Genomic DNA, 21,913 nt, shown 5'->3' on the forward strand with positions numbered 1-21,913 from the left:
CACGCCATGACCCACGAGCCAACGCCTGCCATGGCCAATGTGCTGGAAGCCTCGTCTGTCCCAGAGTCTGCGTTGCCATCCTCGTCCGTCCCAGAGCCTGCGTTCCCAGCCTCGTCCGTCTCAGAGCCTGCGTTGCCAACTTTGGCCTCCCGGAGGAGGAGGAGAAAGGCTTTCGTTTCCAAAACTCTGCCCATGTTCACGACCACAGAGGTCGTTTCCGAGTCTCTGCCCATGTTCACGACCACAGAGGTCGTTTCCGAGTCTCTGCCCATGTTCACGACCACAGAGATCGTTTCCGAGTCTCTGCCCAAGTACACGACCACGGAGGTCATACCCGAGTCTCTATCTACGCCCATGACCACAGAGGTTGTTCCCGAGACTCAGTCCATGCCCACTACCACAGAGGTCGCTCCCAAGACTCTACTCATGTTCACGACCACTGAGGTCTTTTCCCAGTCATCCAGGACTCTAAATTTCTAGCCTACCATGGCTCTGCCTTCTATGGCTTCGCTCCTCGAGCCTACCACAGCTCCAGGCCATGTCACAGCCACGCCAGAGCCAGCTCCAGGCCATGTCACAGCCACGCTAGAGTCAGCTCCAGGCCAGGTCACAGCCACGCCAGAGTCCGCTCCAGGCCAGGTCACAGCCACGCCAGAGTCCGCTCCATGCCTGGTCACAGCCAAGCCCCAGACTGCTCCATGCCATGTCACAAGCCCGCCTCTGCTCCACTGGGGACCTCCATCCCTGCGGCTCAACCTTGGTCCTCATACCCATCGGCTCCACCCTTGAGCCTCTCAGGGCCCCAACTTTCCATTGACTTTGCCCTGTCTTGCCACGCCCCATGCCCTGTCTCGCCAGGCCACGTTTCAAGGACCCCACCACCCCAGCTCCCTATTAACTTTGCTATGATGTTTTGGGGTGTCGGGAGCTGCCCCTAGAGGGGGGATATGTCACATTTATGTGTTTTGTTCATGTTTTTTCATGTCTTATTTTCAAGTTTAGTTCCTGTCATGTGATTTTCTGTTCCCTCATGTGACCTTGTCATGTGTTTCCCCTGTTCATGTGTCTTGTTTTCATTGGTTCATTGTTTGATTACTTTGTTATCAGTTCTAGTTTGTCATTGGTTTAAGTTTATTAGTCTTGTTATATTGTTTATAGTTCTGTCTGTTCATTGGTTGTCTTGTTACCCATGTCTGTGTATTTAAGCCCTCATGTTTGCCATTGTCTCCCGTCAGGTATTGTTAATGTAACTTTTTGTTCTAGCCAAGTTTAGTTTAGTTTATGTCAAGTTTGTTTAGTCAAGTTTATATTCAAGTTTATGTTTCACATTTGTAGTCAGGGTTTTTTGGATTCCACAATTGTAAATTAAACTGCACTTGGGTTCATCACTCCTACATCATCGTCTCTTCGTCTGCCTATTGATAGCAACATTACACATACAGTGTCCTCATAACTCGACAAAAAAATAAAAAATAAAAAATAAGGAGTGTCAAGTGTTTGGTATCACTGTAAAGAAATATTTTAATTTTTTTAATATCTTTATGATATAGATCATGAGACTCTCAGCCTAATAAACTGCTGAAAAAAAAAGAGCCAAAAATTTACTTTTTCTTTTTCTTTTTTGACATGTATATTAGGTGCAGAAGAACAAACAATTGCTATGCAGAATTACTTGAATCCAGAATACCCAACCTTTTAACCCCAGAATTCCTCAAAGCCATACACCTAAGAGGTGCCAAAATGGCACCCAAAAGTCTGGCATGGACCAGCTAAAAGAGATTAACCACATCTGCCCAATAAAACGAACAAAAGAGACTTCAGAAGCACATGACCTGAAGACTTTCCACTGCCATGGAAATCCAAATTCCATATCTTCATTCAGTCAGAACCAACTGAGTGACCTCCAACCCTTCAGTTAGCCATTGCATGCTAAACTCATTACCAAGACACAGAGCTAAAGCCGGCTTCCTCGTGAGACCCTCGTGTTTGCACGATTCTAATACTAAGACGTCACCTCTTAATCCATGAACATTGCACACAAAGTCACAGTACTTCGCTGAGTTAACCCAATAAAATGCACAGAATCTACATGTTTGGACCAAGATATACACCATACCTAGCCTTGCGAGATAATTCTGAAAATGATGTTATGACCTGTGATCACTTTTATAACTGACAAATTAATGATTATAGCCTGATGTACCCTTTAAAATATGTGTAATGATTTGTAATCACTTATAACTGACAAATCGATGATTATAATCTTTAATAATGTGTCATTCATGTCATTTGACTAAGAATGGTAACTATTCATGATAAAGCACATCATGTTTAGTATCGTTGAGATTCTTTCTGCATTTCAGGAATGTTTATGTTAATACATTTTTTATATATATTCAGTTGTATCCAAGATATAAAATGTATGGTTAAAATTTTTAAGAATCCTTTACACAAAGGATTGTAAATCAACTTTGAAAAGGACAAATTACCACGTGACTCCAAAAAGTCACTTCTGATTGGCTTAGGACACTTTTGGGGTGCGGCAAGTCTACACTCAAGACTCTGGTACCAAGGAGGAACGCCCTCTCTTCTTTGGCTCTCTTGCTTCATCACTTCCACTGCAGCTCTGCATCCTCTGCGCTCTTGCCCTCGTGGCTTGCAGCCTCACCCTGGCACCCCTCAAGTTCCGTGCAATGTAGAAGTCCCAGTTAGATTGGAACATAATTCCAAGAAAGCTCTTCTCTGCACTACGACCCACATGTGATGGGAGCCGCGAGTCTTCCAAGCAGAAGGCCCCGCTTCAAAGCCCACCTCTTCATCCATCAACGCAACAGACAACAGACATCCACGATCTTAACAGTGGTCCAAGACATCGACGGAACGAACTTTCTACAAAGAGCCAAAGAACCAAGCAACGCAAGGAAACACAAGTACATCTCCAGACTTCGCTGAAAGTGCTGGTGTCTCTCTAATATAATTTGAGTTACCCGATTGCAAATCGAGTTAGACTGAATTAAGTGTCAATGGTTCTTAAGGCATTGTCTATAGACTCCAGAAAGTTCATTTTCTCTGTATACATAATACCGTTAAGCTACTCTGTTTCATGTTTGTATGTGTTAGATTAGTTTTATGTTTAGATTAGCAATAAAGTCTTGTTTGTATTTAAAGGTAATTTGACTGTGGTATATTTTGATAAATAATTTCATCACTTGATTTTTTCAAAGATCCTAAAGCTATACCTAAAATATTTGTGATATTATTTTCAATATGCAATGAGAATAATATTACTCCAATAAGTGAATTAATCATAATTCCCTTATTAAAGCTAATTCTTTACAATAGAAATTGTGAGCAGATACAACGAGACACTGTATTATGATTTTAATAATGGAGAATTTTATTCAGACAAGAAATCTAATTATTTGTCATTTATCTTGTTTATAATGGTTGTCAAACGTGGCTAATTCCGTTATAAATTCCTTACATAATGATAGAGGTACGCGGGCACTTTAATGCATAACATGTACATTTATACAACCAAAATATCCAAAAACATTATAAATATCTGGGTTTAAATAAGATGGCCCCGAAAAACTGCTTTTGTTTTGTTCCTAATCGTGCCATCTGAATCTGAGAAAAATTTTGTGTTGATACGACAAAGCAATCAAAAGTTGTACCATTACAAAAATTATTTATCATAGTGTCCAAAAGTGTCTCATTATGTCCAAAAGTCTCTCCAAACAAATAAAACAATAATTGTACATAAGAACTAATTACACATGCAAACACAACAATGACTAAAGGTATGCATGGCATGGAGACATGAGATTTCACAGAATAAGTGCTTTTTGACTCAATGAGTATGCATCGCAACCTGGTCTCATTGTGAAAACTAGACTGTATATATATTTTTGCAAAACTTGTTAAATGTGTCTCCAGGTTCAATTCAAAGCAGTTTCCAGGAGAAATTAACACTAGAGGCGCTACTACAACTGTGTTTTATTCACTTTCACTCAAATCATGACTTTAATGGCTGATTATGACTTTATAAATATTTATTTTTCTTTCTATTACTCATACCCTGCTATTTTAGGATATTGACACACTTTTACTCAAACACATCTGTTGAAATACAATACATTTGAATACTTTTATTATAGACTCACCAACATATATACACTTATTCCAACATGTATATCTTGTGCGGTAGCTCACCTGATAGGGTGTTGGACTTAGAGTCAGAGGACCGTAGTTCAAGACAGCCATGAACATGAAGCAGCATGAAATTATGTGGTTGCTTTAAAAACTGTGCTTTTTCATTTAGCTTCTGCATTTAAAAAAACTAATGGTTAGGTTTAGGCACTGATAAGGTAAGGATGTCTTTTTTAACTTCTCATATATATTTTAAAACACTAATGGTTAAGTTTAGGCGTTGATTTTGTAAGGATGCATTTTTTAAACGTTTCATTTATATTTTAAAACACTAATGGTTAGGCAGAATTTTTAGGTTAGGGAGGTATGTCTTTTTATTTTATTTTATTTTTTATCTAAAATTCACCTTAAATCCGCGTCTTAATACGACACCATTTTATTTGCTTTTGGCGCCCCCACCTGGACATTTTACTAGAAACCTGCAGCCAATCATGTTATACAGCATATACATTTTGAATTGCAAAAATGTTGTCATGTTCACATAAATTTCATAAGACCAGGCTGCTGCATCGAGTTTGTGTTATTTACCTGGCGCCATCTCCTGGTGGGCATATGTAACATTCGTGTGCATTATCTAATGATCTATGCATCCGATTACCTTTTGTGTGGGCTCCTCTAAATAATGGTATGTGATTTTTTAATTTCTGTTTATTTTTCGTGAAGATATAGGTGAAAATGAGGAATATAAGCAACACCAACATAATTTTCAAAGACATATACTTAGCTATTACTTGCTATATTTTTGTCTGTGAGTAAAACAAATAGGCTGGTTGTATTCTACTCTCTGAGAGCCTTCCAGCAACATATGACACATGGCTATTTGATCAGTTCTATGTTTTTACTGATTGCAAATGTATTTATTTTTTTTCTAAATTATTAACATGGAACACTTCTGGTTTGTCTGCAAATTTCAAAGCACTTGTTCTGTTCTGGTCATAATGCCTACATGCATTGGAAAGTAGAGCTTCTAATCTTTCAAACGATACCTATTTTGTGTTGGTCAAGAGTGTAGTTCTTAATATTTTAATTATTTTCTTTTCTTGCGTGCCTGCCCGCGTGCCCATTCGAGCTTAAAGGGTTTAAAAACAAGCAATAGAACTATTTTATTTAAATTATATAATTAATATAAAAGTAATGTGGTGTAACCAACATGTAGGTAGCCATTTTGTCATGTGACAAAAAAAAAAAAAAAAAAAAAAAAAGAACATTGAACTTTTAGACCTTTAGACCCTCAAGACCTTTTTGAATTAACTTTTGACATTTTGAATAATAATAATAAAAAACAAAACAAACAAGCAAGCAAACAAACAAACCAACATTTTGTTCAGGTCATTTGGTGTAACCATGAGAAAACTTTTTGATATTCTTAATGATATTTCATCTGGAAAAATCTGTTGGAAAACTTATTTGAATACCTTTTAAGTATTTTAATACCTTTTACTAGATGGTTCCTACACATTACATATTTAAAGTCATAAAATCATTTTTTGTAGAAAATGCTAGAAATGTTTATGAAACTAACATGGACTCAAAGATTACATTTCTATGACCTTGACGTGTTTTAAACTAGATTTTTAAAATATTTCTCATTTTTATCATCTCGGACAACCTTATTTGTCGATGACCCACAGGTTTGGAACAACCTGAAGATGAGTACATGATGAGAGAACTACCCCTTTAAAAATCATAACAGAACTTGTCTCCTGATCTATGAATGAGCAACATCTGATCAAAGCAGTGCAATGTTCTACCTCTGGGAAGTCACAACTCTTTGACTACTTGAAGAGACAAACACTCCTTTAAAAGTGCAGTTACCTGTCTAATTATTACTAATTACCCATTATTTGAGAAGTAATTGTTTGAAACAGTTGCTGAGCAGCTCAAGCACACCTGAGCCCTGGGCCAGGATCATAAAGATAGCTGTGGGGTTTCTTCTAAAAGCATCAAGGCCTCTGTAAACCAGCCTTTATAACACAGCAATATCAGAGTGACGCATAGCATGACATTTCCTCATGGGTGCCCAATAAAAAAAGATTGATGAAATACCACATCATTAATTTGACAAGAAAAACTAGAGCTGCCGCTGACCCCGACTTGATTCAACCAAAGGCCAAGGAAAGGGCTGAGGCGACCAATCAAACAGCTCCAATCTCCCAAGCCACTGTTTTAGAGGAAATAATTCACAGCGACTGACTGCCATGGATGTCAGCGTGGGGGGACAGTGTTGTGTTTCATTTGGTGTCTTTAGCATTTTCATGTAATCCTGTGTTGCCATTTCTTCCCCTGACACCCCCCAGCAGGGACTAAAAACGGTTCAAGGAACAAAAATGAAACATTATTTTTTTTTTTTTTTTTTTTTTCATTTGTTCCAGAGTGAAAACATTATTTTTTAATTGCTGGTAACCAATTATAACTGTAAATAATTATAATTTTTTTCATGAAACCAAAGGCCAAAGGGTTTATCACAGTAAATTTTTGGAACTACACCACTTCATGTTGCCTGAAAAAATTAAACATGTGATTTGATCATGAAGGAAACTGCTGCATCACACATTTCTTTGCCTAACTGCCCATTGTGGATGTCGCATTCTCTGAATGAAAACCTTTTTAACAACTATTTATAAGTACTACATACTGTATACATGCACAACTAACCCAGATACAAGGAAAATATTATTAGAGGTAAAAAGTACTTCTCTCAGTTGTTTCTTCACTGAATTATGTAAGATATGATGCAGATTTGATGCTGGCGGGTTTTGACTGAGAAGCAGATCTGTAAATAAGACATTTTTATTTGTATAGCGCTTTTCACACACATTGTTTCAAAGCAGCTTTACAGGAAATCATGCATTAACAAAAACAAAAACAAAAAAATGAAACTGTAATATCTATAATGTCTTACAGTGATCATTGTGTAGTTTGATTAAATATGATTGTAAAATGTGTATAGAAATTAAATAATTAAATAATCATTGTATCTAGAACCCCTGTGGTAAGGAACACAAAACTCCATAAGATGTTGGTTAATGGAGAAAAATAACCTTGGGAGAAACCAGGCTCACTGTGGGAGCCAGTTCCCCTCTGGTTAACAGCATGAATATAATGCCAATATTAGTTATTTATGTGCAGTGCAAGTCATGGTTTTAAATTTGTAAATTAAGCGTTAAGGTCCAGTGTTTTAAAAATAAAGAGAAAAGATTTTTTTATGAACTTTAAGATTAATGACTAATGTCTTTGAAGTCCATCCTGTATTAACTGCAGAAGTTCACATAGATGCATTGTCCTTTGTTAGATGGCTGATGAAGGCTTTTGTTGGCAATTAAATGATAGTCTTAAATATATTCCATTTCAAGAGTGTAGTCCATCAACAGACAAAGGTGATGCAGGCAGAGATAAATGATGAGGTGCATCGCAGTTCAACCTGCAGGTCATTTCGGGGAGGTTCGGTGGGGTCCATCCTAAGTCCAAGGTTCAGGCAAATAAAATTATACTTAACTGTTAATTAACTGCTTGTTATGATTTCTATGCTGATAAATCCACCATACAGAAAAAAAATAAAAATAAAAAAATTGCTTATTTTCGGTTATTTTGGTGAGGCGAGTGGCTTATTTTGGTCTTTTTTCCAGACCAGGTTGCTTGTAGCTCTTGCGAGATCTGGCAACACAATGATTGGTTGCGCAGTGTACTGACATTTTAAAAAGGACGTTATTAACTGTTCTTTTATTTTGTTCTAACCAATAACCTTTTGGAAAGGAGGCTGAGGAAATTCTGAACTGGAACGAAAAAATACAGTTTTTGCTCATAATGAACCGAAATTATAGTATTTAGACCCTGCCCCTCAATCTGTGGCACTTTATTGTCGAGCCGAAACGCTTTTGCCAGATTCCAGATTCCCCCACCCCCCCCGCCCCCCCACCCCCCCACCCGCTCTCGCTCAATCTGTCTCCCCTCCAACTCAAGCATGCGTAGGCGGGTCAGCCTATCAATGTCTCACAAACAGGGTTTGTCAGCAGAAGAGCTTGAACAGATGTGAGGCAAATCTGAGCAAACATATTGTACTTTTTACATCTTTTGTTTTAATTTTTCACAGCTAGATGGCTCTGGCTGCAGGGGCTTGAGCAAGCTCAGAAAATGGAGGAATTGTAGCAGAGGGAGGGAGCCGTGAATGAGCGAGGAGGGCAGCTGCGAGGAACTGATAAAATCACTTCCGCCTCAGCTCTGCTCATCCACAAAGCTCACAGGTACCTGCTGCAGAGAGCGAGGGAGAGAGACAGCCAGATAGAGAAAGATAGAGAGAGGGGAATGGGCCACAACTAGACCTTTAAAGGGGCAGCAGGTGGAATTACTGTGCATAAGAGTGTGAAATAGAGAAAGAGGAGGTTAGAGACAGAGAGAAAGGGAATGAGAGAAAAATCAAGTTGAGCAGTGGAAGCTAAATAATACTTCTGCACCATGTACAAACAAAAGAAAATTTCAAATAAGGTATTTAAATGTAATGTGAGGAAATTTCTCGAATAGGGTGAATACAAGGAGAACTGGTATAATGGGACACCTAAAATGACTGTAAAAACGACAATTTAAACTACTTTACAGCTCAAATAATAAATTAGCTTTAAATCATAACACACTCACAAAACACAAGGTAAAAACAAATATTCACAATGTAGTAAACGCAAATCTATACAAATGAGTTTTAATCGAGACTTTAAAACAGACACAGATTCAGCAGATCTAATATCCTAGGGCAGGCTGTTCCATAATCATGGGGCCTTCACTATGAAAGCTCTATCTACTTTAGTTTGGTATCTGGATCTTGGAACAGCCAACAGTTCACAACAAGAAGATCTAAGAGGTCTAACTGTTTCGTAAGGTCTTAAAAGTTCTGCTAAATAATCTGGTGCCAAGCCATGTAATGCTTTATATGTAACTAATACAATCTTCGAAATCACCCCTAAAATTAACTGGTAACCAAAGCAAAGAAGCTAAAACGGGAGTAATATGATTAAAAGACCTAATTATTGTCAAAAGTCTAGCTGCAGAATTTTGCACTGATTGTAGCCATGCTAAAGTGCGTTGATTTCAAGTTGAAAACAGTGCATTACAATAATCTAGGTGAGATGAAATTAAAGCATGAATAAGCTTCTATGTATCCCTAAAACTCAAAACATGTCTCACCTTGGAAATGTTCCTTAACTGATTAAAAACTTCCTTTTGTGAAATACACAATTTTAATTTGTTTCAAAATAGACCACCTGATGAAAATTTGGGACAACCTGATTAAGTGCTGACTCAATCTGACTTTTTTAAAAACCAAGACCGATTATAACAACCTCTGTTTTATCAGTATTTGACTGAAGAGAATTACATGCCATCCAATGTTTTATATCTGCTTTACAAGATTGAAAAAACATTTAAATTAGTCAGATCATTTTGATTTAATGACAAATACAACTGTAGGTCATCTGCATAGCACTGAAAATGTATGTTGTATTTTCGAATCACAGAACCAAGCGGTAACATATAAAGAAAAAACAACATTGGCCCTAACGGGGATCCTTGCAGAACACCACAATTTATTGTTGAAGAGGAGGACATCTCATCTCTTATAGACACTACACATTTCCAATTTGACAAATAGGAAACAAACCAATCTAAAGCTACACCAGATATTTACAGCCATCTCTTCAATGTATCAATTAAAACTGAATGATCAACTGCATCAAACACTGCAGTTAAATCAAACAACACTAAACGTTCTGTCTTTAAACCCTCCAAAAATTGGCACCATTCACTTCCATTATAAGTGGCCTCACAGTAACCTTGTTTTTTTTCTTTGTTTTAAAGAAAAGGAGGGACAAGTCAAAATTAATTTATGTGGTAATCAACATTATGCCACAACTGCTGTCAATTGAGCTTAATCCTTATGCGACCTTCGGGACATTTTTGTCTTTTTCATTTTAGTTTTTTAGATCATTTTGGCTGTTAACGCCAACGGCATAAATTTTACCAAAGGTGTGTATTTTTTGGGGAATTTTGATATTTCAATCTCAGTTCCTATAATACATCTATAATACACTGTGTACACAAATTAGTTACACTCAGTACCTTCAGGACAAAAATGTCCACACTGAAACACATTAAAACTGCAATATTTGATCCCAGTGTCATTAAAGCATAAAATCATGAATTCTATGATATTTGCTTTCATTCCAGATCCCTGGCTTCAAATTTTGTTTATTTTTTTTTTTTTTTTTTCTATTTTCCACCAGATGACACAATTTTTATCATGTTTAGCCTATGGAGCAAATACATACTTTTTTACCTATTTTCTGTTTGCTGTATTAAAGAGCACTGGCCAATTGAATAAATGATACAGCTAAAATTGTGTGGGTGTGTTGGTATGGATGTCAGAGTGTGTTTTGTATGTGTGTATTGATAAATGTTTGTGTGTGTGTGTGTGTGTGCACAGTGGCATTATGTAAACAAACTGGCATTTAAAGGGTTAAAATCCTGAAAATGAATGCATATTTGGTAGTTATGATCAGGACTGATGTTGGTTAAAAAATCTAAGTCAGTGAAAGTGGAAAATAATATAAATATGTAATATTTTTATGGCAGTTTTTTGACAAGGACATTTTTGTCCTCTAAAGTCCTGAGTGTTTTTTTTTTTTTTTTTTATCTGAAAATGCACAAAAAATAATAATGCATCTAAATCCATGTTGTTGCTAATCATTGACATATCCCAAATATAAAAAAAAATATATATTTTAAAATAAATTCTCCTTAGCATTTAGTATATGGAAAAAAAATCTTTTTTTTTTCATAAAAAAAATAAAAAAACAACAGTGACATTATATAAACAAACTGGCATTTAAAGGGTTAAAATCCTGAAAATGAATGAATATTTGGAAGTTATGATTGAGAAATTAACTAACTGAAAGTGGAAAATAATATTAATATATAATATTATTAAGACATTTTTGTCCTTTAAGGACCTCTGAGTAACATTTATTTTTATTGACGCACAGGGGTTAACTTGTATTGAACCCAGAATATTCCTTTAATCACCTATCATTATGCGTATATTCTACCATTACTAAAAATCTACTTTATAGTAGATAATCTGCTTTACAATATTAAAAGTGTCATCCAAGTACAGATCATATTTTAGGGTTCTTTCACATTTCACACTTTCATACCAAATTAATTTTCTTCCCCCCGCCCCCACTGGTCTCTCTTCACATCTTTTTATTTGGGTCTGAACCACTGTTTGATTGCATCTTCAATATTAGTACAAGCGGTAGCTTTTTACCACCATAACTAGGTAACGACTGTGCCAGATTCACTGTTTTTTAATTATTTTTACATTTTTAATTACCATCAAAACGTTATGCACCGAAAGGTACTTGCGTTTGTCTGCTGTGGATGCATTGAATGTGCTAAGATGTGAAGAAAATTAGTGTTTGTCTGCCATGAGCAAACGGTTGCGTTGCAAGAGATGTGAATAATGTAAGCTGATGTCTGAAGGTGATTTATTTGTAGACAAACAAGTATGAGAAATGCATTATTACATAATAATCGCAATCAAGAGCTTGCAAAGACACAAATTATATGGTGGTTTGCTCCCGTGATTTAGGCAGATTCTGCAACGAACTGTTCCGGAGTTCACATGAACCGTACCCCAGACCAACTTTTCAAGTGGAGACAATTTTGTACTACTATTTCCCCGAAAAGAATAAACACTGTTGCTCTGTGGTGCTTATAGGGTATTGCCCTGTTTGTTTGAACGGTCCTACACATTAACTTCTGGCACAACCAGTGGTGTGAGTTTGGGGTGGAACTATCTGCTTTTTGACCAATGCAAGACGGGGGAGAGTTTGAGAAACCTGTTTGAAAACCTGTTTGAAAACAAGCCAATGTTTTTGCAGATCTTTCTTGTGAAGCTAGTGGCACAGAATTTCCACACCTTACCTTTAAAGCATCTAAATACTTACTCTGCATGCAATAATGGTTCATGCCTACTCAGCAATGTGACCTTTGGGAGGTTGTGTTTGGATAGACACTGCAGTCAGCTAGCAGGATGTGTTCTAACCCAGACAAAAGCCTTATCTCTCCCCTCACAGATCTGTTCATTAGTGCAGCGTATTCTTCTTCTCAATCTCTCTCTCCCTGACTCCCACTCCATCTCTATCTCTTCTGCCTGCTGACAAACAGGACATTGGGAGCTCTGATAAAGACCTTGATTTATCCAATCAGCTCTCATTGGCTCTGCGGAAGCATTCCTCCAAATGTCTAGCCAACAGCACTGGAAGATCCCGGCTAGTCTAATGCATTGTAGCATGGCAGTGCCAATGGAAGGCAGAGACTTACAACAGCATGGCTAATGAAAAGGTTTATTCCTCTGGCAGGGCAACAGGCACTGCAACCATTACAACAGACATTGAGGAAAGAATAAACTAGAACAAGCATGTTGTGTTGTGGGACAGCGCACAGCAGATGTAGGGATTGTGCTTCTATGTATGTGTGTGTGTACAGTATGTGCATTCGGGAGTCAGCATGTGTGAAATGGCTGCCTGGATTGCCCTGAGCTCCCGCAGCTCCAGAAGATCCAGCCCTGCCAGCTGGCTCCCCATCCCTCCCCACTGAGAAGAAACCCGTTTGGGCATCATTCAGCCTGCAGCTCTGCAGCAGACATCTGGAGGTTATTGTCCTATAGGGCCGCATTGCTCTGCTTGCAACCCTGTCTGGAGTTGTTTCTATTACATGCCAGTATTTGCAAATTCCCCATTAGGCAGCACTCATTTGCTACATTCGTAATCAGTCATCACAACAGACCTCGTTGTCTGGAGAAAAAAATGTACCTTCATTTCCAGTGATGTTCCATTATTAAAAACTTGAATAAAAAGTTTTTCTGGGTTTATAATTAGTGCAGCAAAGTCAGTTAGTAAAGGTCTTGGTGTTGAGCGACTCAAGTTATGCACACTGGGTGGCATTGTCATATTTCTGCTCTGTTCTGTGTGACCAGCAAATCAAGATAGCTTTTTACACTTGAGAGAAAACTGAAATAATAGCTGTTGAACAAAACTCCCAGTACATATGAATTTCAAACTCAATCCATTAATGTAGCCATATTTGGAACATATTTTAAATACAATGGCAATAACAATGACAAATTATCAGAAAGTGTCACACTTTATCTGAATTAACTCTATTACTCTCCTATTTCAGCTTACATGTGTGTAATTTTTATCATATTACAATTCTTTCTCCTATCCCAGCTTAAAATGCAGAGACCGCTACAAGCAAACCATCATGGGTTGATTGATCAGAACTTTGCTCTGTTTGTTTGAGCATCCAGACCAGCCATCCACAACAATATTGACTCAACCATTGGCATATGTTTGGGGCGGTATTCAACATGGTCACATGGGAAGTCGACATGCTGCTACAGAATGTTACGGTACCCTGACATCGACCCAATTCTAGTTACTGAGTTACTGAGAAGCACCATCTCCCATCAGACATTTCTGCATCAATTCAAATGTGTTTATCTTTTACTGATAGCGCATTGCATCAACAGCCTCAGAGAAGCAGTTTTGAGTCCTATGTGGAAACCCGGAAATAATCGCATTCACCTAATCAGTGATGTGCACAATTCAGAGGTTGCATTTTCCTGAAATAATACTTTTTTACTTATGATTAGGTTTAGGGTTAGGGTTTGGATTAGGGCATATGGCTATTACATCATTTACTTTTAAAAACTACTCGCTTTACTACTCGCATTTGGCGCCAATCTTGGACATTTCACCCAGAAACTGAATCAGTCTGCGGGATTATATGCTTGTCCAACCAATGACCAATGATGGGAGAGTGTTTGGGAAACCTGTTTTTAACAGTCTTTAATTTTGCAATTTCACTTGGGTCACAAAAATTACCTTCTCCTTTAAATCTCTAGCAACTAAAATACTAATGAACACTGGAAGGAATTGCCAGCTTTTATGTTCTGTGTGGCCAGCAAATCAAGCTTGCTTTTTGCTGTTAAGGGGAAAACAGAACTTATGGATGCTGAACATAATTCCCAGTTCCCAAGAATTCCAAACTCCAGCTTCGGGCAGATGAGGCTCATATCTAGCTAAATGCCAGCCAAAAAAAAAAAAAAAAAAAAAAACAGGATACATTTAGACTTGCACCATCCAACAACATAGAAACTTTGCTTAATAAAATATGTTGTGGGACAAAGCGACTGCATTGCTGATACAGTAAAGCACTGGCTGGAACTTGTCAGTGAAGATACAGAACAGAATAGACTAGAATGAAGGCTATTGAGATTGCAGTTATATACACATTAATCACCAATATCCAGGGCATTGTTTAAACCATGTGATGCAGGCAAATATCATGTAAGTCTATAATGAACCACATGTAACCTACTGACATTTACGCTCAGCAGAGGCACAAAAAATTGCGCTGTTGGATGTCCTTGTTGATACACAGTAGATAATAGCTAGCTTCCATATCCAAGTCTTTGAAGCATCTCTGCTCATTTCAAGAAACAAAAGGCTTGCTTACTTTGTAACTGAGTTGTCTTATTTTTAATTACTTCTATCGCAAATGTGTGGTTTTTTTTTTTTTTTTTTGGCTGTGTGTATGTGTGTGTGTGTGTGTGTGTGTGCATTTCTGCATCTGAGCGCATGTTCTTTTAAATCAAATGAAATTATTTCTAAGCTAATTTCCCTAAGCTCTTACTCTGAATATATGTCTTTCAAGTCAGAATGGTTTATACTGAGTGAAAAATAGAGGGGGAAAAAAGGCACGGAAAAGTAAAGACAAAATCTCTATTGTTTTATGGGAGGTCAAATTTTCCGTCAGCTTAAGTAATTTGTGGTAACATAGCAGTAACCCCTTAGAAAAAGATACTGTGCCAGGGCCATGGTACAGTGATGGTTTTAGATGGAAATGACATTGTACTTTGACATATGCCGTGGTACTGAAACATTACCATATTCACATATCATGGTATTTTTATGTTACTCCAAGGTACTTTAAAGAATACCATCAAAACATGTATCAAATATTATCAAAGCCAATGCCGAAAGTTTGACGTTTGGTTGTAAAACATGTGAGAACCAATGATATTTGATTTTATTGATGTCCAAAGTCTGCAATAGGAACCATATTTGATTGGACAGATGCAGAATGATTTGAATGAAGTGAGTTATGACTTAGATTTCGGTCCATTTAACACACAAAACTACCGTATGGCTTCAGAATATACTGCTGTGTGGGATGCTTTTACTGTATGCCTTAATAATGCTTTTTGTACTTTTTTGGAGCTTGGCAGCCCATGATCACAATAAACTGTCATTTTATAGAATAGAGCTGTGTATAGATTACTTGACATGCTCATTTATTGGTTTCACAGATAAATGGGTCTGAAATGACATGAAGGTGAGAAAAATGTAGAGCTTTTAAAATTCCGAAATGTTCCTTTAAATGCTGTAATAATCTGATAAATAAACTACTTTAATTTGATTTAGATTTTTTATGTTATTAATTATTTACAGACCCAACTAGGTCACAGAGCTGAAAGAAGTCACATCTCCAGGAACCCACTCATGTATCTTCAGGTTGTGTGTGAGTGTGTGTGAGCACATATGTGCGTTTGTCCTTCAATAACCTGCCATGACCAGCAAGGAGACACTTCTCTAAATGGTTGTGCAGAAGGAGACGACATGTGTGAGATTAGGACAGGGAGATAGGGCTCACCAGACCAGACTCCTGGTTCCCTCGAGTACCTATATTCCTGCCTCTCTGCTTGGCATTTCTAGGTCACTTTGGATGCAGAAACAATCCGATGCCAGTGGGAAAGACATCTATATAAAGCCTGTACACCTCATCTCCTCTACACTGGAGCACAGGACAGCCCGAACATGAGCATGACAGCCACATGTATTAAAAGTTTAATGATACTTGCCAAGCAGGACTTGTGGTAAAAGTGTGTGGTGGTTGGGGATGAAAACTGACTTGTGTATGCATTAAATATTACTCCTTTCATCTTTTGTATAAAAATTACATTTGAGCATTTACTTTTCATAATCAGATCTTGACTTTTGGTATGTTGCCAAAGGCTTGTGCAAGCCCACTAAAAGCACTCCGCACGTGATGGCACGTGTGAGAGAAAAAATGTAATCAATTTAGAAACTGTACCTACTTTTTAAATGTTGATGCTTGCTTAAACATAATAGCATCTTGCTCTGCTATTGAATCTTGCTCTTGCTAATTCTGTGTGGGCAAATAATTACACTGCAATCATACATTAGTCATAAAGGTTTGGAACGTCATGAGGGTGAGTAAACGATGACAGAATTTTCATTTGTGGGTGAACTTTTCCTTTAAACAGTGTTTCGTACACAGTACACATCAGAGATGTTTTTCATGAAACAATAACTAGATTTGCATTTTCTGAAAAAAATAAAAAAATAAAAAAATAAATAGTGCTTACATGGCTAAAGTTTTAGGTGTAAGGCTTTGGTTCTGTTAAACTGAATAAAGCATCAGAGACACTTTGCCATTGTCATGCCACTCAGAGCGCATCTTATTTTCTGTCAGCTGTGCATGAGAATCACCACATAACGCAACACTTTTTTTTGCAATGTAAAGACAACTATAAAAGGTTTTGGAGATACAAGAATCATAATTTTGTATGCTACTATTACAATTACAGCACTGTAGGCTGCATTTTAAATGGCAAGCATTCTAAGAATGTAAGTCTTTAGGAGTTCAAATTTTATTAAAAAACTAAAATAGACACACCTAAGGCTGAAATTGTCAAAGTTGAAATGGAACCTGTATGTTCAGCAATTTGAGCTGAATAAATTGCAGATAATTGTGGAGGAAGAGCAATTTTAATACACTTCTGCCTTCCAAGCACTGTAATAATGGTGGGTGTGCGTTTATGGATGGACTCATTTGTGTGTCTTTGTTGGTCACCGTCTATAATATGATTACCCAGACAACTGATATTTAGAATAACATTTATCTCTTTCAAACTACACATGATTTGTCCTTGCCTGGTTCATAGGAGGAGATAGCGGGTGTCCAGCGAGAGCCAGTTTGACGGTGGTCTCCCAGATGCGTTTGTCCGTGCTGTCTCTGGCTGTCACCATGAACTGTATTGGTTTGGTTACATTCGTTACAACTTGCTCTATGTAAAGGGAGCCGTCCGGACGAATGCTGAACTTTGGGTCACTGCTCTCGAAATAGACCTTCTCTATTTGCTGGCAGGTTTCAAACTTCACTGCAAGTAAAGAGACAAAAGACAGAGTACTTGATGAGCACAAAATATTGAAATATATTGAAACCATTATGGCTATAAACAATAAAACAACTGTAATAATGACAGAATGTCATGCTAAATGTTCAAAGTGGGCAGGGCATCATTGATTCAGAAAACAAAAGACAACGAACAAGACAATGAGTGGTTCAAAAGTATAAGACCACTTTGAAAATGGAGATTTAAAATCGAATTTAAACTTGAAAGTTAAAAAGTTTTAGGATTAAAAAAAAAAAAAAAAAAACTAAAAAAAAAAAAAAATTATGATGTAAAATGAATAATAAATTATTTAGATTTTATTCTATTTCTAGATCACTAATCAAATAAGCTAATTTGTGATTTGATATTTGTGTACTATTTTGTACAAAAGGTTTCCTTGCCACTGAAGCACACAAGATGCTCTTTGGAACGTTCTCAAATCATGCTGGAATACCAGAATCATCAGGTTTTGCACTCATTTGTAGTGTCCATGTCAGCTTGAGTGCATGCTGTTCTTAAAATAAAAGGGGGACATCAAAATACTAAGAAATTCTGAAATGCATGTTAATTATTCAAATTAACTTTTCACTAAAATGTTTATGCTTCTCATTTAATTTGTGATGAAAAAAAATAAAATAAAAATAGAACCATTTTCGCAAGTGTTCTCAAATTTTTGGATCCTACCATGGAAGGATTATGGTCCTGCGAGGCCCCGGGGCACCAGCTTCCTACAGGCCCGCCTCTCTCAACATATGTGCCATGCATAGGATGGAATTTAAAGCGAATCTAGAAATTCCATGAATGCTGCTTATGTTGAATTTACTGGTGTTATTGCATTATGTGACACTCCAGATGAACCTGGACCACCTCACTGAGCCACACCATGGGCCACACTCAGAGTAGCTCCTGAAGAGCACGTGAAGATTAAACGCTTCTGAAGCGCTCCAAAGTGTGTGCTGCCTGTGTGTTCCAAAAAGTGGGTTTGCGCCAAACTCAAGCGAAAATATAAGCAAAGATTTTGATAGTGAATGCAAAGTGCTCCTCTTTCATTTTAATTTAATCATTGTGTAATGGCAAATGTTCTTGGTCATTGTGGGTTTATACTTGCAGTGTTAATGACACGCAGTGACAGAGGAGGAGACGCCTGCTTACTCTATTTCTGTGGAGATGATGATAGAATGAGTCGCTTTGGATAAATATGTCTGCTAAATGAGTAAATATAAATGTAAATGTGATGAATAAACATATTTTCATACAAAAACTCTTCATGCTAAATAAGGACTGGTGGTTTTTATTGTAGAATCTTAAAATAATGTGCGAAAGTGAAGAATTTAGGACAGGAAAAAATATTACCATTGCATAATATAATATAATATAATTTAATATAATATAATATAATATAATATTCCGTTTGGCTGGGTTCCAAAAACAATAGTGTAAATGTAATGTTGACCAAGGCTAAAGAAAGTCATTAAGTATTTGATAATATTGTAATATTCTAAAAAATATTTTCCATGTTTTTAAATCCTTAAAGGAAATCATATATATATATATATATATATATATATATATATATATATATATATATATATATATATATATATATATACACACACACACTATAGGTCAAAAGTTTTGAAACACTTTCTCATTCTTTATTCACATTTTAGAATAATAGTAAAGTCATCAAAACTATGGAGTAACATAAATGGAACTACGGGAATTATGTTGTGACTAAACAAAATCCAAAATAAATCAAAACTGTGTTATATTTTAGAAGTAGCCACCCTTTGCCTTGAATTTGCAGACATGTACTCTTGACATTTTCTTAACCAACTTCTTGAGGTATCACCCTGGGATGCTTTTTAAACAGTATTGAAGGTCTATTTAAACTGTATTGCCCATCTATGTTGGGCACTTATTGGCTGCTTTTCTTTATTATTTAGTCCAAGTCATCAATTTCAAAAACTTTTTTTTTTAAATTACATTTTAGTTTTATAATGAAATAAATTAATATGGTGGCACAATTATATTTTTGTCTACAAAACTTATTTCAAACATTTAAGCATACGCCTTCAGATCTAAAGATTTTTAAGATCATGAGAAACATTTCAGTCAAGTGTTTCAAAACTTTTGACCGGTAGTGTATATATATCCCTATTTTATTATGATTTCAAGGATTAAGCACACATACACCTTAAGAAGTATGCCAATTTGACAATGAATTGTCATATGACAATTTATCGTCATAACTGTGAACCAATACAAATAAATCGTTAATTACTTGTATTGCAACTAATACATTTATCGTCAGCCCAACTACAAGGACAGCTCAAAATAAAATATATAATACTAAAGGCAAATACTTCTACTGTACATGAACTACAGCACAAAATGTCAAAAACAGATATTAGCATCTAACTGCCTTAAAAAATAATAAAAAATAAATAAAACCGGAACATTTTGTAAAAAAAAGTGCCTCTTTTGACTCTTTTGCTTTCCTTCTGGATGCAGTACTTTGTCATGTGTATTTTGTTGATTCTTGTATTTCATGTCTTTTATTTTGAAAATTCTAGTTCCTGTTTCATGTCATGTGGTTCCCTTGTCATGTGATTTCATGTTTTCCCTCCATGTTCATGTGTCTTGTTTTCAATGGTTTATTGTTTAATTATCTTGTTTAGAGTTCTGTTGTTCATTGGTTTGTTCGCCCATGTCCATGTATTTAAACCCTCATGTTTTCCATTGTCCTTTGTCAAGTATTGTATGTGTTTAGTAATGTGCCATGCCATGCCATGCCATGCCATGCCATGCCATGCTATGTTAAGTCAAGTTTAAGTCTATGTCAAGTCGTTTATGTTTATTATGTTTCGGATTCACGTTTTGGATTTTACGTATGCAAATAAATTGCATAAGTTGGGTTCTTATCATCATCATCGTCTTCGTCATTATTAATGCCAGTGCCAGCAGCAGCCAACGTTACACACTTCTTCAGCATTTGTGATCCATTTATTATATTTACAATATATTTTACTCTGTGAAAGGGATAGCTAATAACTAACTTTTATTTAAAATAAACATACAAATAAATCACAAAGCAGGGTCATCATACATGATCAAAACACACATGCACATATTTTCACATATCTGCACTTGGCTTCCTTAAATGCATACGTTTCATACATGTAAGGAAGCCAAGTGCAGATATGCTAAAATACCTGTACATAATTGTTTGTCATATATGATAGTATTATATTAAATAATACAATAATAGCCCAGGGAGAAATAACATGGCTGTCACATATTCAATTCACTGTTTGTCTATTTATATAAATTTTGCATTTACAGTGCCTTGTTTCTGAGTGTAATGCCACCTCAGACCCCAGGCAGTCAGAGGCCCCGGGGCACTGGCCCACTGGCCAGGTTCATAATCCATCATTGGATCCTGCTGTGTGTAAGAAACTATAACCATTAGCTAAAGCATTTCCTATAATACTAGTACTGTACTAGGTGTTATATAAACAGGAACAAAAGTCACCATTTGCACAATGTGAAAAAAAAAACAAAACAAAAAAAAAACAATGTCTATAATATGATAATATTTATTTACCAAAAAATAAATAAAAATACAATTTAAATTTTAGATTCCTGTCAGCGTAAGACGACTCTGAAAACAGAAGTGTTAAAACTCAGTTTCGTTCAAAGCTAGAAAAAGTAGCAGACATAATGAGTGATTCATATGCATAATCCCACTGTAGTTGTTTGGGAAGGGTTCTGGTCAACAACAGCAGATGGTCTATTCATTTACACCTTAGGGAAAGTACCACAGCTTCAGCTCTACTTGAGAGAGAGAGAGAGAGAGAGAGAGAGAGAGAGAGAATCAAAGCTTACATTCTAGAGTTCTCATTCAAATTTACCAGAACTTCAGTTTTCTAGTGGTTGATTTTTATTTTAATTAACAGATTTGTAACTTTTTTTTTCTTCTTTTTCTAATATTACTGTAAGCTCTATCTTGGTAATTTGAATATAATCATATATTTTTTGCAACTTTTCAAATGGATTTTATGTATATACTTTTTTGTTTTACCTTGGTCCCAAACCCAAACTTTTAAAGTTGGAATCTGAAAATGTATCAAAAATATGCCTTATTACTTTTTTAAAAAGGAACATAATCTTAGTTTATTTTCCAAAAGTCCATAGAGCCACAAGTGCCCATAGTTGAAGAAACTCTATTCTACAAGTTCAGTAGAACATCTATGTACACTGCCTGGCCAAATAAATAAATAAATTGGCATACTCTAATATTTAGTTGGACCGCATTTAGCTTTGATTACGGCATGCATTTGTCGTGGCATTGTTTTGACAACCTTATGCAACGTCACAACATTTTTT

General features: G+C 36.4%; 1 protein-coding gene across 2 annotated transcripts in view; it reads right to left on the reverse strand.

Moving 5' to 3' along the window:
- Positions 1–21,913, reverse strand: part of cdh4 (cadherin 4, type 1, R-cadherin (retinal)) — a 332,586-nt gene that overhangs the window by 93,665 nt on the left and 217,008 nt on the right. For both annotated transcript variants that reach the window (XM_051672704.1, XM_051672705.1), the window contains one exon: positions 17,283–17,509. In XM_051672704.1, the coding sequence (XP_051528664.1) occupies positions 17,283–17,509 (227 nt within the window). The remainder of the gene's footprint in view (positions 1–17,282; positions 17,510–21,913) is intronic.

Source organism: Myxocyprinus asiaticus, chromosome 35, assembly GCF_019703515.2.
Source record: "Myxocyprinus asiaticus isolate MX2 ecotype Aquarium Trade chromosome 35, UBuf_Myxa_2, whole genome shotgun sequence".
NCBI lineage: Eukaryota > Metazoa > Chordata > Actinopteri > Cypriniformes > Catostomidae > Myxocyprinus > Myxocyprinus asiaticus.